At 34.6% G+C, this 15165-nt stretch overlaps 1 protein-coding gene across 1 annotated transcript; it reads right to left on the bottom strand.

Moving 5' to 3' along the window:
- Positions 1-10643: 10643 nt before the first annotated feature.
- Positions 10644-13350, bottom strand: LOC18045897 (organic cation/carnitine transporter 1). The gene is made up of 2 exons (XM_006441321.2): positions 12843-13350; positions 10644-11857 (listed from the first exon to the last, which is right to left on the bottom strand). The coding sequence occupies exons 1-2, from the start codon at positions 13348-13350 to the stop codon at positions 10644-10646; spliced, it is 1722 nt and encodes a 573-aa protein (XP_006441384.1).
- Positions 13351-15165: the final 1815 nt, after the last annotated feature.

Raw genomic sequence — 15165 nt, 5'->3', positions numbered from 1 at the left:
TTATACTTATAATAATATTAAAATAATTATACATATCCAGTACATTAGGAATGAAGTTACTTACCTTGACGAAAAAATTGATCTAACACACCTCTAAGCCTCTAAAAGCCTCAAACACCTCCAGCATCTTAAACAAATACAAGATATAACTATTAAGAACTTATTCTAAGAACCTAATTTTCTAATTTATACCCGTACAAGTCTTATTCTTAGAATTTTAACTCTTAATCTAACAATCAGAATGGCATACTATTCTGAACATCCATGGGTATCTCATGTAAAATTTCAAGAAGATTTGATAACAAAAACATTTTCAAAACACTTGTTTCTTGACAAATTCGAAACTGTTTCACAATGTCTTAACTGAACAGAACGAGTGCCAAGATTTTTATAAAATCAGAAACTAATAAAAAAAATTATGGAATTAAAACTGCGAATACTAGACACATATATCAATCTCTATTTAAAATTTCAGAATTTTTAGAATTCATTTGGTACTACAAATAATTTTGTGAATTTTGTCATTATACTGAAGTCGCAGTTTTACAATGCAGCAGTGTCTGTTTTGAAAATAAATATAAAATTAAAAACAAAAATTCAGAATCGTTCATAAAATATATGTTTAATTTCGAGATATTCATGCTGTTTAGAATTGTCCAGTGTGTTTATTGTATGAAGGATTGATTAACAAGATTCAACAATAAATCAAAACCCCAAACACAACTTAAACGCATCCTAAATTATGTGTAGTGGTCTATAACAATCTAAAATCATGCCAATTAAAACCTAAATAGAGTGATAGGAAAACTTGTGGAGAATAGGGAGAGGAAAACTTACCAACTGTTATGATTCTTTCCTTAGCAAGAGTTTGAATACTAGGATATGAGAAAGAGAGCAATGAGCAGCAGAGAAAATAGAAGAAAACATTGTGCACTTAGGGTTATAGAAGAGGGAAAAGTATAAATTTATAGGAGTTTTATGAAATCCTATTAAATTTGGAAAAAATAAGTATTTTCTAAAATTATCTCATGAATAATCCTTATTAATAAGGACAATAATGCCATTTGCAATTCCTAATAAAGCAAAATTTCCATAATTTAAAATAATGGAAATTTGGCTTTACAAACCCCCTCAGTTGTTCTAATTGCCCTGGAACGATAGCACCTTGTTGATCCTGATTTACAGTAGCGGAGACTCGCTCTTTCAGGCTCCTAATCGCTCTTGCTGATCTTGTATTATATTACGGAGCCCATCCACTTCCACTTGTTGATTTTGAACCAATTCGTGTAATGCCTCCATCTCTACAAGCAACGCTCCTGTCTACGCATGTGATGTTGTTGTGCGGTGTGTGTCATGGAAAGGATTGGCCTGATTGGATTCCTCTTCAGTAGGCAGTCTCTTTTTAATATAAAAAATGGTTAACTTATTTTTTAAAGAACACAGTGTTAGAGAAAAATCAATTAAAAAAAAAAATTTCAGGATCGATCTCATATAATACATAAGAATTCGTAATCTAAAAAATCATATCTTAACAATCCGAGAAGATGAACAATTGAAAATAATCCAGGCTCCCAGATCACGATCTGTCACCACCACTCCTGTTAGATCACGATCTATCACAACCACGCTTGTTAGATCACGATCCGTCACCACCACACTTGTTAGATCACGATCTGTCATCAACGATCTTCCAGGTTATGACTCAGATTTGATCTGCACTTGACGTGTGGACTTTTTTATCACCACTAAAAGCAACTAGTAGGAGAAAAATTTTCTCTTAAAATTAAAGAGAAATTTTTTTTTCTCGAATATGTATAATGTGACATCTCTCTATTTTTTGGGAGAAAATAAGTCATTTTATATCTCTATCTTAGTAGAAACCCTAGACTCCATATTTTATATTTTTAATTCCATTAAATCAAATTTGATTTAAATTAAAAATAATAAAATCAAAAGTAACGTTACTTTTTCTTGTTACAAGAGCCCACCTTGTAAAATAACACAAGGCCCCTTAGAAACAAGCACATTATATGGAGCCTCTCATTAAATAACATATTTAGGCTTTTAATCCAAATAACTAGTTATCTTTCTTATTAATCCAGTAGAGGTGTAGTCAATTAAATAATCTAACCCGAGGATCATATGGGTACATACAGTAGTGGCTACAATAATTAGGTTTGTAATTAAACTAGTCAAATTATTTAATTCTAAATCTACTCCACTAAAAGATTGGAATTGACCTCCATAATTATATGCTATTTAGGATAGTGTTCTCGAATAATAATTCGACCCATGCCTCATTGATTTCTTTACTGCATAATCTTTTGTACCACATCGTTAATTAAATCGATATATCGACTTTCCAATCAATTTAATTACATCTTGTTTCTTGATACTTACTGGTTTTCTCTAATGATCATTTTCAACATACTAAATATGTTGACACACTCTGGTCATAGAATTCTATAATCAAGTGCCGAAAACCCATCAAAAGATATTTTGTACAAATTTTATATTGTTAATCTATAATTCCAATACTCATAATTGCTTCCACCAAGATATCGGGTAATCTTGACTACAATTATGTGTCATGCCCATTGGTAACTCAAATGGAATAACAATTACAATTATGTAATCATAACTAACTCAAGATTAAGATTACAGTAAAATTAATGTATATGAGATTTAATAAGTTTGACAGTTATTATAAAGTTAATTAAATCTCATATGTGATCTTGTTTAATAAAATCGTACTATATTAATAAATTCATACATGATTAAGACAAATCATTTAATGAATTTATTACAGTGTAAACATAAATAGAGTGTCCAACTCTATTTATCAACTGCGAACTAAATTTATTTAATCATAAGATAATTTATATTATATCTTTTGTTAATCCATTTGATGATCACATAAATACATATAATATGATTAAATGAAACTTATTCAAAATATTTATGCAATTGAAAATATTTCAAATATTTTATTAATAGAAAAATTAATATACTTTTAAAAGAGCATGTAATCCCAACACTTACCTTAGGATCAACAGAAAATATGGATTTTGACCATGCCCGATGAGTATATGGGAGCTCTGCTCGAGTAGCGGTAGTCTTTTTGGGTCGCTTCTGTAGATAAGCAATAGAAAAGTTAACGTGTAAGCACAACAAAAATGAGAAAGAAAACCTCAAAAGAAGTATTTGCCTCAGAGTATTTGTTTTCAGAAAAGTGCACAACCATTCCACATCTTCCTCCGTTACATTTCCTTGAGAATGCTGTGTGCCTCTTCTGCTGTCTTGAACTTCTTAAAATATTGATGGAGCTCATATCTATAATCCTTCCACCTCTTTTCCATCACATAATCCACACCTCTACGCAGGGAACTCTTCCATGTCTGCTTTCTGTTTACAGGTCGTAAACGAAATCAAAGCTTACTCTTTTAGTAACCGGCAAGTTGAAATCTAACACCCCAAGGCCCTACTCCATCCTAAAAAGGCAAACAAATCTCTCCTGTTTAACATAATTTCATACTGAAATTTCAAACCTGAACAATTGATTTTATTCCCAGAAAAATTCAGCAGTATCTCCACCCATTTCCCTGAGATACGCTATTTTAAAATGTATGTAGAAACAAGAGTAGCCATGAAAATTTCTATGAAAAATCAAAGACAGAACTACCATTTGAGATAAAAAAATTGTACGTTATCACTGTTAGATGAAAAATCCAATAATTTGAGAATCTTTATTAGACCAGAGATTTTTATCATCACCATTTAATTCACAAGGATAAGTACTCTCACGTCCGAAATAAGTCTGCAACAATGCACACAATCAATAATCATATGTCAAAGTTCAAACGCATAATTCCATAATTCAATTAATTAATTTATTAATAATTTACTACAATTTATTTATTAATTGCAACGACAAAATAACTTGATTACTTATTGGAACTAATAAATTAATTACATAGGTGTTTAACTAAATATTTTAAATTTGTTAAAAAATAATAATAAATACTTTAAATGCCGAATTATCCAATAAGGAGTTCATATTTCGTAACTTAATTGTTTAAATTTCTACAATCCACCGATCATTGGATACTTTAATCTCAAAAATATTACTAAAGTACAAATATTATTGACAGCTAACTAGACACATTTAATAAATATGATTAGGATCCTTAATTTTTTAATTACTTATATACTTAAATATTTATTTATTAATTTATCTAACCACTGAATTATTCATCAACATAATAACTTAAATTCCTAACTTCTCATAGTACCTAAATATCATTCAACACTTTTAATCTAAAAAATATTACTAAAGTACAAGTACTGTTAATAGCCAACCAGCTAATTAATTTCATAAATATGACTAGAATCCTTAATTTTTAATTGCTAGTATACTTTTTTTTTTTAAATGAATTTTATTAATCTTACGAGACATTCAACATTGGACATAACCATGGAGGTGGAACAGACCTCCACTCTCCCAAATCTGACATAGAACCCTCCACCCTAGCCACGTTATGGGCAGTGACGTTCGTAGATCTACGCACAAAAGAGAATCTCACTTCTCCAATAAGTTGAGCTACAGTTTGACAATCCGTAATAATCAATCCAAAACCGTTAGGACTAGTAGTTGGATTAGTTAATGCAGAATAGACATTCAGGCAATCTATTTCAACAATAATCTTCGACAGCTGCAAGTTCTTGATCCAGCTCAGAGCTTCACAAACAGCCAAAGCTTCAGCCTCACGAGGACGAAACAAGCCAGGAAATCTTTGACACTTAGCCGCAATGAATGCCCCACCAGAATCTCTAATCACTCCTCCAAAGCTATAACGACTTTGAGAGCTAAAAACCCCTGCATCCACATTACATTTTAACCAGCCCTGAGGGGGCTTACCCCAACACACTGAGCCATGGCCCAGCTGCTCTTGCTCTTCCTCAACAGTGATAAAATTCTTCCTCTTAGCTTCCTGCCAACTGAACAGATAATGACCAGCAACATTTACTAGACTTCTAGCACTACTACTATGTCCATTCCACACTTTATCATTCCGATTAAGCCAAAGCCGCCAACACACCATTACAACTAGCTTACAATCTTCCTTACGACAGTGAGTAAAAATTTCCTCTATCCACTCAACAAAAGAGAAGCAACTCCCACCCAAACCAAGAGAAGACATGAACCAGCAAGATTTTGCCAATACACAATCAACCAGACAGTGGAAAACTGACTCGTTAACAGCACTACAAATGGGGCAAATAGGTGACACATCAACCCTCCTAGACAAAAGATTATCCGCAGTAGGCAAAATATTCTTTAAGGCACGCCAAAGAAAGTGTTTCACCTTACCTGGAACCTCCAGACTCCAAAGGAACTTCCACAGCTTGTTGTTTGGAGCATCAGAAACAGAATTTAGTAAGTTATAGCAGCTTCTGACAGTAAATTCACCTTTTGGATCGGCAAGCCAAAACCAACGATCGTTGACTTGTCGAGTGCTGAGAGGCACTTGTAAAATCAGAGCTGCATCTCTGGAATTGAACACATCTGCAACCAGATCGGTGTCCCATCACCGATGTCCCGGAACCATAAGACAGTTAACCTTAGCTTCTGCAATATTCTCAACCAACTCAGTGGTAATGAAACCATTATCAGCATCATGAAGCCATGGATTCTTAGAAATTTGAACCTGCTGTCCACTTCCAATTTGCATGTGACTACCCTTAACTACGACATGCTTGGCAGCCATAATTGATCTACAGGTGTAGCTTGGATTAAAGCCGACAGTGGCATCAACAAACGATGATCTTGGATAGTATCGAGCCTTGAGAATCCGTGCTACCAAAGAGTTCGGATTAGTAATTAGCTTCCAGCATTGTTTGCCTAACATTGCAATGTTAAAATCATGAAGCCTTTTAAAGCCAATACCCCCCATTACTTTTGGTTTACACATTAAATCCCATCGAAACCAGTGAATGCTGCGGCCACCATTGCTAGTCTTACCCCACCAGTAAGCATTCATCATAAGCTCCAACTCTTTACATAATTCAAGGGGTAATAAGTAGATATTCATAGCATAATTTGGAATGGATTGAGCAACTGTTTTCAGCATAATCTCTTTCCCAGCCTTGCTTAAGAATTTCTTATTCCAGCCCTGAAGTCGCTACCATACCTTCTCTTTAATAAAACCAAAGACTGCACTCTTCTTTCTTCCAATCAAAGACGGCAAACCCAAATAGGATCAATGATTACAAGTAGCCGAAACTTCCAGAATTCCACATACCCTGATTATTCTGCAGCTTGTCAATGGTATTTTTCTTCTTCCTCATTGAAGCTATGGCATGGAAAAACCGAGAGTTTATGTCACCCTCCTTTAGCCAAAGAGTCTTGGCTCGCTGTTTCCAATAAACTTCATGGCTATGGAGCAATGCATTGTATTGTTTCTTGATTTCAGTAAAAGCTTCCAAACCCTCCTGATCTCTTCTACCACGAAGTCGAAACATTCTGTGCTTACACTCCGCAATTCGTTTACGAAACTCCCTACTGAATTCCCCCCCCCCCCCATTTCAACAGGTCCTCACCACAGACAGTAAGCTTTCGTTGAATTGGTAAACCAACAGAAGCCTCCCAACTCTTGTGAATAATGTCATCACAGTCAGCTTCACGGATCCAGAAGTTTTCAAACTGGAATTGTTTGTTGCAATGAATGGAATTCGATGGGTTGAGATCTAATAAAATTGGGAGGTGATCAGAGCACGTTGCCTCTAAGCTCCAAACTTTAGCCATTGGGAACAAGCTGCACCAAGCCGTAGTAGCAAAAACCCTATCAAGACGCTCCTCAACCCACGCGTCTGTACCCCGGGACCTTTCCCAAGTGAATTGGTATCCCTTCATTCCCAAGTCCACCAAACCAGCATCAGACACAGCCTCACGAAACCCATTAAACTTTTAGCTGGGGTGAGCTCGGTTCCCTCGTTTCTCAGCACTGGAGAGAAGATCATTGAAGTCCCCTAAGCAAACCCAAGGAAGAGAGGAGTTGTTAGCAAGATGGCGGAGAAGATTCCAAGATTCTCGTCTTCGAGTAGATTTCGGATACCCATAATAACAGTCAACCGCCATTCACCCATATCCGAACCCGTTTCACTCACAGCTATATCAATGAAATTTTTTGCAAACTTTAAAAGTCTAACATTAAACTTGGCTTTCCAAAGTAAAGCCAACCCACCACTACGGCCCACTCGATCCACCACAAATAAATTTTCAAAGCCTAATTTTTGTTTAAGATGCTCCAATTGATGTCTGTAGCAAAGAGTTTCCATTAAAAAATAAAAGAAGGTTTTCTATATTTGACCAACTCTGTCAGAACTTGAACTGTCCATGGGTAGCCCAGCCCACGACAGTTCCAGCTAAGGGTACTCATTGGGATCGGTGGGCCTGATCGACAGGACCCACCGCTAACCCATTTTTTGAAACCATAACCATTTCCATAATAATAGATGTGCCACTTTGAGGATCCACATTTTCCTCCTGCCCAATCTCAGACCTTCGCCTTTTAGCATTTGATATAACCAAGCCCATTTCTATTTCCTCCTCATCCTCATTCGTAAGCCCAACATTACTTTCGTTTTTGCCTTTGTTCTTATGTTGATTGGAAGCTAGCACTAAATCATGAGATACCTTATGAGATACTGGAATTCCATCAATTTCGCCACCAACTTTAGCAACTCCCGATTTTGTGGGAATTAAAGAATCAACCATCACTGCTTCCACAGATTCTGTGTACTTTCCATATTTTTCTTCCCCCATTCCCAACGGCTCTGAACGCAGCCACTTCTCACTGGAATTGAAATTGTTCCGACGTGTGGGAGCCTTCATCCAATGCCCATAAGGCTTGGTGATGGCACCTTCAGGACAATCATATAGCGATGGACATTGCTTCTCGGTGTGACCCAACAATCCACAGATGAAGCAGAAGACTTGAAGGCGTTCATACTTGAAATCTATCCAAATCCATTCTCCTCCTGCTTTCTTCAATCGCATGCGGCGTTTGAGGGGCTTTCGAACATCAATAGACACCCTTATACGCATATAATTTCGCCAAACACCCAGTAAATTATTCTCATCGGATGTTTGAAATTCACCAATGTAATTACCAATATTTTGCAGTACCTTTTCAGAGAGAAAACCAACTGGTAGGTTATAGACTTGAATCCAAAAGGAGTTGTGGTAGAGTGGTACGTTTTGCGACTGTTCTAGTTCATCCAATCGCTTGACAATTAGGATGTGTTGATCGAAAGTCCAAGGCCCTGATTCAAACACTCTCCTTATATTGACTTCATGAAAAAATTGAAATAGAAATAAAGTTGGTGATAAGTCTCTGATATAGATCCCTTTCCCCGGACGCCATAGACCCGCCGTTGTGTTTTTCATCGCCTGAAATTTAATAACTTTGTCCGTTAAAAATCTACCCACCAAACAAAATCGGCAGTCGATCTTTCCTTCCCTTTCCTCGTCAATATCCTCCCCTGTAATGATAAGACCCCCTTCATCTTCGTCATCAATAGATAAAGAAGCATAAGCCGCGTTCATGTCCATTTATGGTCTCGTACTATTGGCCGTCAGAAGGCTGTAAACTTTGCAAAATTGCAATGAACTAGGCAATCAGAGCAAGAACTCCACTTGTCATAGAAGACAAGACAAACTCAACTTGTCATAGAAGACAAGACTTTTTGACAATCTGCCAAATCAGGTTTAAAATATAACTAGTGGTCCCCGCCCCATTTTTTTCTTTTCTCTTATCTTTTGAATGAAAATAAAGATAACTTGAAATTTTAAAAAATAAAAAGAGTAATTCTGAAAATAATTAATTCACGAAAATAATCCAAATCTTACCCTTTTCTTATTGATTGTACATCTTGAGAAATGGCAACATAGTTCAAAAACAAAGAGAAAAAGGAGAAGGGGAAAAAAAATGCATCTGTATGAGGAAATTAATAAACTATACTTTTAGAAAATTTAAAAAAATAATTTAATAATAAATACAATCTCTTCGTGTGAGTGCGGGTGTGAAGTGGGGTAACAATGGATACAGCCGTACAAAAATTCGGTAATTGCTAGTATACTTAAATATTTATTTATTACTTTATCTAGCCACATAATTGATCATCAACATAATAACCTGTATTCCTAACTCGTCGTAGTACTTATTACTAATATAAACCTCTACATTGTTGAGTGAAAATGTTTAAATTACAATCGGTCTTTTCGAAAATGTTACTTCCCACAAAAAAGATGATTCACGAGATTCCTAAAACGTAGAAATGACTAAACCACCCTCCGTCTTACTACAGTAAAACAGAGAGAATTTGGGTATTTTTCAAAATTTCGGCAAAGTAGCATTACCCTTGGTCTTAATCATGTTTGATAATCAATAAAAGCAAAATTCAAAATTTTAAGTACTTTACACAAGTTGACAGAGGGGAAGTAGTTTTCACATTATATGTCAGACGCTGAAATATTCACATTATCTTAATAAATAAATAAAAAAACCATCAGGAAGGAAAAGCAATGCGTTATCTTTGCAACCATAGCCCTAAAATCAGTAAGAACAAGAACCCATTTAACAGATTACGGAACTAAACAGTGAAGGACAGCAGCAAGAATAAAAAACAAACCTCAGAGAAATAGCATGAAACAGCAGCCTCCTACTGAAATGAACAAATTGTGGAGAAATGAGATTGCCAACATCCCTTGCGTTCACATTGAAGAGAAACGATATTTGAAAGAAAAATTTGACAGAAAGCTGAGAAGCACAATGGTATGCCCAGCCTGGTTTATTTTGTTGATTGAAAAATAATCAATTAACATGATACCCGGCCGGATAATGTTATTTTTGTTAGCATTGTATGTCAGCCTTTGGTTTCTTTATCATTTTTCAATTGAAAATGTCACTTGTTTTCCATTTTCAAATATCAGTTTGTAGCTTGAGGCTATTTTTCATCCTCCAATAGCAGTTTGTTAAGGTAATTAGTACCTCTTCTTCAGTTGATTAGTTGGCCTCAATGGAAGTGAAACGCAGAGGCATGATGCTTGATACTTGATGTCTCAACAGAGAAATGGTTTGATCTAGCGTTGTTATTTTTTGTGCTTTCTTTTTATAATAATCATACATTTATAACAACTTATCATTAAGATTCAATTATTTATATATTCTTATCCCCATAACTATTAATCAAACCGTGAAACTAAATCTCCTCTCTTGATTTCATCTCTTATTTAAAGATATTTGTGCCAATTATTTTTAAAAAAATTATGGATGACTCGTATTCCCAATAACCAATCTTATTTTTGTTTATTTATTAATCACGCCATCACCCACCTGAATTTATTTTGACGAAGATAATAAAAAAAATCTTATCCCGGTTTGGTAATGAAACTATGTCTTGTCAAGTTATATTGGATCTAAAAGCCCAACTTAGCGGCTTCTTTGTAGGATTATTTCAGCTAAATAAGAACTTCATGATTTATCTAAACATTAATTCCATTCTCCAAAAGAGTAGACGTTAACCACTTTTTACAATGAGCAGAAATTAAAATTGACAAACAAATTGAGGGACTTCATCGCTTAATTTGTTTCCATTCCAAGTTCGAACACAGAATCACTAGCTGCAGCTTCTAAACACTTTTGTTTCTCTTCTTCTTCTTCCTGCTGCTTCAGGGTTTCATAAAGAGGAGCATTTTTAGTCTCTGGCAGCCACAAACTCAGAACCCCACTGAAAATGGACAATGCCCCAAATACTAGAAACGATAGTGATGGACTCATCCGACCAACAACCACAAGCAATGGCGAAACTGAAGCCCCCAACATCAAAGCCTGCCGCAGAAACGACACCGCAATGTTTCTCACATTCGTCGGGAAAAGCTCAACGCAGTAAATGTACATCACATCAAATGCTGTTGAAGCTGCCATGAATCCCACTCCTTCAATTATCAACTGTGGCCAACTTCCCCCGCCTTTTTCTTTATTATTATTATTGGAAAATAATGTACACAGGATGCTTGCAGATCCAGCTACGTAAGCTGATCGAGAGAAAAGCAAACGCCTGTTTGTGAAGCTCAATAAAACAGTTCCAATAACAACTGCTGGAATCTCCATCAACGCATTGAGTGCAACTGAGAAGTAGAGATTGAAGTTTAAGTTTTCAACGTTGAGTTGGATTCCATAATAAACAAACCCTACTCCAAAACCAGCAGCCATGACCATAATTAGTCTTTTAGCTGCCCATTTTGTACCCCACAGGCTTTCATTTTTATTGTCACTGTTATTGCTTCCCGTTTTGGCTGCTGACGGATTTGCTAGGGTTAAGTTCGTGGGCAGTTTTTTCCCATTGAGTCTTGCAAATTTTTTTAACACATCAAGTGCTTCTCCACTTCTCCCCATGACTAGAAGCCACCGCGGAGATTCAGAGACAAAGGGTAGTAACAAAGTGGCATAGCAGAAAGGAAAAAGTGACAAGATTTTGTATAAGGTTCTCCAAGAAGTTCTTGTGGGATAAGCTATTAAAGGGAGAGAGAGAAAGCCAGCTGAGAAGAAGAAGAAGCCGTACTGGCCAACTTGGCCGCGCCATTTACGGCCGACGGCTTCTGTCGCGAGAACCAGACAGCAAATCCCGATGCCAGAGCGGGCAAAGCCATTGGCAAAGCGAAGGAGAGCATATATCCAAATATTTGGTGAGAGGGATGTGAGAAAAGATGTTGCTGAGGTGAAAATGCATGAGAGCATAACTGCTTTCTTTCTTCCCAGCCATTTGTCAGCTACGCGTCCGAAAAAGGCAGAGCCTGAGCAAGTTAATAAAAATGAATAAAAGTCATTATCAGTGAATTAGGATTTAGTGCTAATTTGACTTTCTACTGAGTTGAATATGTGCTAAGTCAGAATTAAAAAATCATTTTGGCTCGAACGTTGAGTTAACTTTTGAAATGTATAGTTGATGGTTATTAAATAAGAATATAAAATTAAATTTTAATCATGTATTATTATAAATGTATGTACTACAGAAGATTATAAAGAATTGAGTACCGATTATCGCAACATACCTTATCTCATATATTATTAATAAAAAAGAATTAATAAATTTTAATTAAATAAATATTAAATAATAGAAAAAGTTATGTATATAAGTAATGATTCTATTCTTTCATTGTATACTTTTGATGTACGGAAATTTTACTCATTGGCAGTGAAATTCTTTTATGCCTCTGTTGAACATTGAACCAACAATAAAATTATGAAATGTGCACATTTAATATTATATATACATGTGATGATTTTATAGTCTGAGTATTGTACTTACCTTCTCCTATGTAGAAATTATTTTTCTAGTTTGTGGAGATTAAAATTATATTAATAACATACATGTATATATATATATATATATTGACAACTATATATTCTTAAAAAATAAATTCTTATGATTCTTACTTAAAAGAGTGTTAGTTTTTTATAAGAGGAAGCACTTGACTAATTTAGACCATCTCAAATATATTATTTGGAGAGAAAAAAAAACTAATTTTTTTTAATGAAGTTATTATATATTCTCCTTTTGCATTCATTCGATTTTACTCATTTATTTTTAGTATATTACTTTGATCAATCACGAAAATGTCATAAATACATGATAAAAAGAGAATGAAAGAAGAGCAAAGGACGCCTTTAGTTTTAATTACAGCACGTCACTTTCATTTGTTTCTCAGTTTTGATTTTACTTTACACGTAAGCCAAAAGAAAATGAATAAAAACTGTGCAAAAGCAAGCAAGAATTACCCAAGAGAGAACCAAGGAAGAAAAGAGAAGCAGGAATAGCAGGAAGAAACTTTCTGTCACAGATGAGATTCCACTCGGCTATAGTTGAGCTTGTACTCCCACCAACCCATTCCCATGTCCCTGCTGCTAACCCACAGACAGACCCATCAACACTTCCTTTTCCTCCATTATTTTCCAAGCAAAATGAAGAAGAAAAGGATGACGATGATGATGATGATCCATTAAGAATAATATTAACATTACTGCTGCTGCTTGTTTTACATCTCCATGCAGATGGCTGAGCATCAGAAAAAATGGTGGCCAAAGTGTTTTGAGAATCAAAAATCCATGCCAATGACACCAATAAAACATGCAAAAGCTGCGAGAATCCAAAGGATCCAATGTAGTCTTCCACCACTTCATCCACTGTCAGCTCCAATTTGCTCGCAGCTACCTCTGCTCCTCCTTTTTCTGCAGCACTTATTGTGTTTCCCTCCTGCAGACCTATAAGCTCTTGCTCTTCTTCCATTATTTTGTTCTTGTTTTGTTTTGTTTTCTTTTTTTAATCATGTGACTGTTTTGCCATACCTATATATATATATATATATATATATATAGTTAATGAAAAGCTTTTGGCGATCGTGGCATGATATAAGTGTTGTAAGGTGGGTGGACTCACAGAATGAGACATCGGTGAAATTCAATCATGTCAGTTTTCAATGAACAGTACAATGATCTGTCAATCGATATATGAATTTGAATTTGTTTTGTTCCCACTTTATCAGGTCGAACCATATGTTCAGGGTTTAAACACCATATATATATATATATATATATAACTTTGCGGGTGTGGCTGTCTTGCATTTAACTTTCGCTATCTAATTATTTGTTACATATTTATCTATGTATTTATATATTCGATAATGCAGTGAAGTGACTGTAAAAACCATTAAGAAAAGAAAAAGGATACGAGAGAGTCTGATCAGGCTCATAACTCAAGCATTATTTTGATTCCTTATCGTCATCATTAGTAGCTAATTTACACGTCTCAGATTACATTGTGCCAGTTCATGAAAATTTTCTAAAAGTTCAATTAGAAAAAAAATTTCTGTACAGGAAACTAAACTTTACAATAATTTTCTAATTAACATATCTAGAATTCCCAAAATTTGTTTGTTAGTAAACTTGTCATGTTGAGTGTACATCTTGAGTATCTACTTTTATTTTATTTTATTTATTTTATATTTTTTTTATTAATATATCAGATTTATAGCGCGATACATTGAACGTATTATAAACCTTTTATATTATTTGTAAACGAAAAATATGGTACTAGCTTTTTAGTTGATATCGAGACTTGCAATATAAACTAAGCAAAAAAGTAAGAGCCCTTGCCTGTTTGATTTATAATAACGACCAAAGCTCAATAGAAAAAGATCTTGAAATTTAGAAAAAAAAATGTGTGGCAAAAATCTCTCCAAAATTGTAATAATTGGTCGATTAAGGTTTCTAAACTCCTAATCGAAATATAAAGTAACTTTCTTCCCTTCAATATTTTTAATTTATTAAGTTTTACATTTGGGCTTTTAGTTAGGTTTTGGAAATTCATAACTATTTTTCGGATTATACCTCTATATTGTCCTGTGAGAATCACGAAAATAGTCATAGAAAAAAAAATCAACATAAAATAATGTAAATTAAGGAGCACACTACGATTGAAACATTGTTGGGGAGATTTCTTCAGACATCCGTTTTTCTTTTCTTTTTTAATTTATTTTTTCACCATCTCTAGGAGGTTGGTTTTTTTTTTTTCTTGTGTAAATTAAGATTTATGTAAAGTAAATGTTCTTCCTTACCATTTTTTTATTCTTTTTAATTTAGATTCTTGTGTAATTGTGTTATCGTTATTATTTTGATGACTCTTGATTTTGTTTATGCAGCAAATTTGTTATTATTGCTAACAATATGATGGAGTTTGATCAAAGAAAAGGGTGTGAATGGAGTTTGTTGATACTAAAATTTAGATAGATGATGAGAGTTGAGAAAAAAAATTGTTTTACTTAGGGACCAAGCTGTGAGAAAGCTTGATGTCCTTGCAATTGTCATTGTTAAGAGTGGAAATTCAGTGGTCAAAATCCTCCAAAACAATAACCCATCAAGGGTCATCGGAGGTGTTACTGACATAGACTCTTCAATACTTAAGTCAAAGATCGAGAGTGGTACGATAACAACTAAGTAATAAGAGAGAAAAGGGAGTAAAAGAAAGGATTAGAGGATATTGTAACCCCTCCAAATATACATATTTCTCATCTTGTATCTTTTACTACAGAGTGGTAGCCTTTTT

This window comes from Citrus clementina, unplaced genomic scaffold (assembly GCF_000493195.1).
Source record: "Citrus clementina cultivar Clemenules unplaced genomic scaffold, Citrus_clementina_v1.0 scaffold_3, whole genome shotgun sequence".
In the NCBI taxonomy this organism is placed as follows: domain Eukaryota; kingdom Viridiplantae; phylum Streptophyta; class Magnoliopsida; order Sapindales; family Rutaceae; genus Citrus; species Citrus x clementina.
The sequence above is the reverse complement of the archived record's forward strand: the minus strand, read 5'-3'. Positions and strand labels throughout refer to the sequence as shown.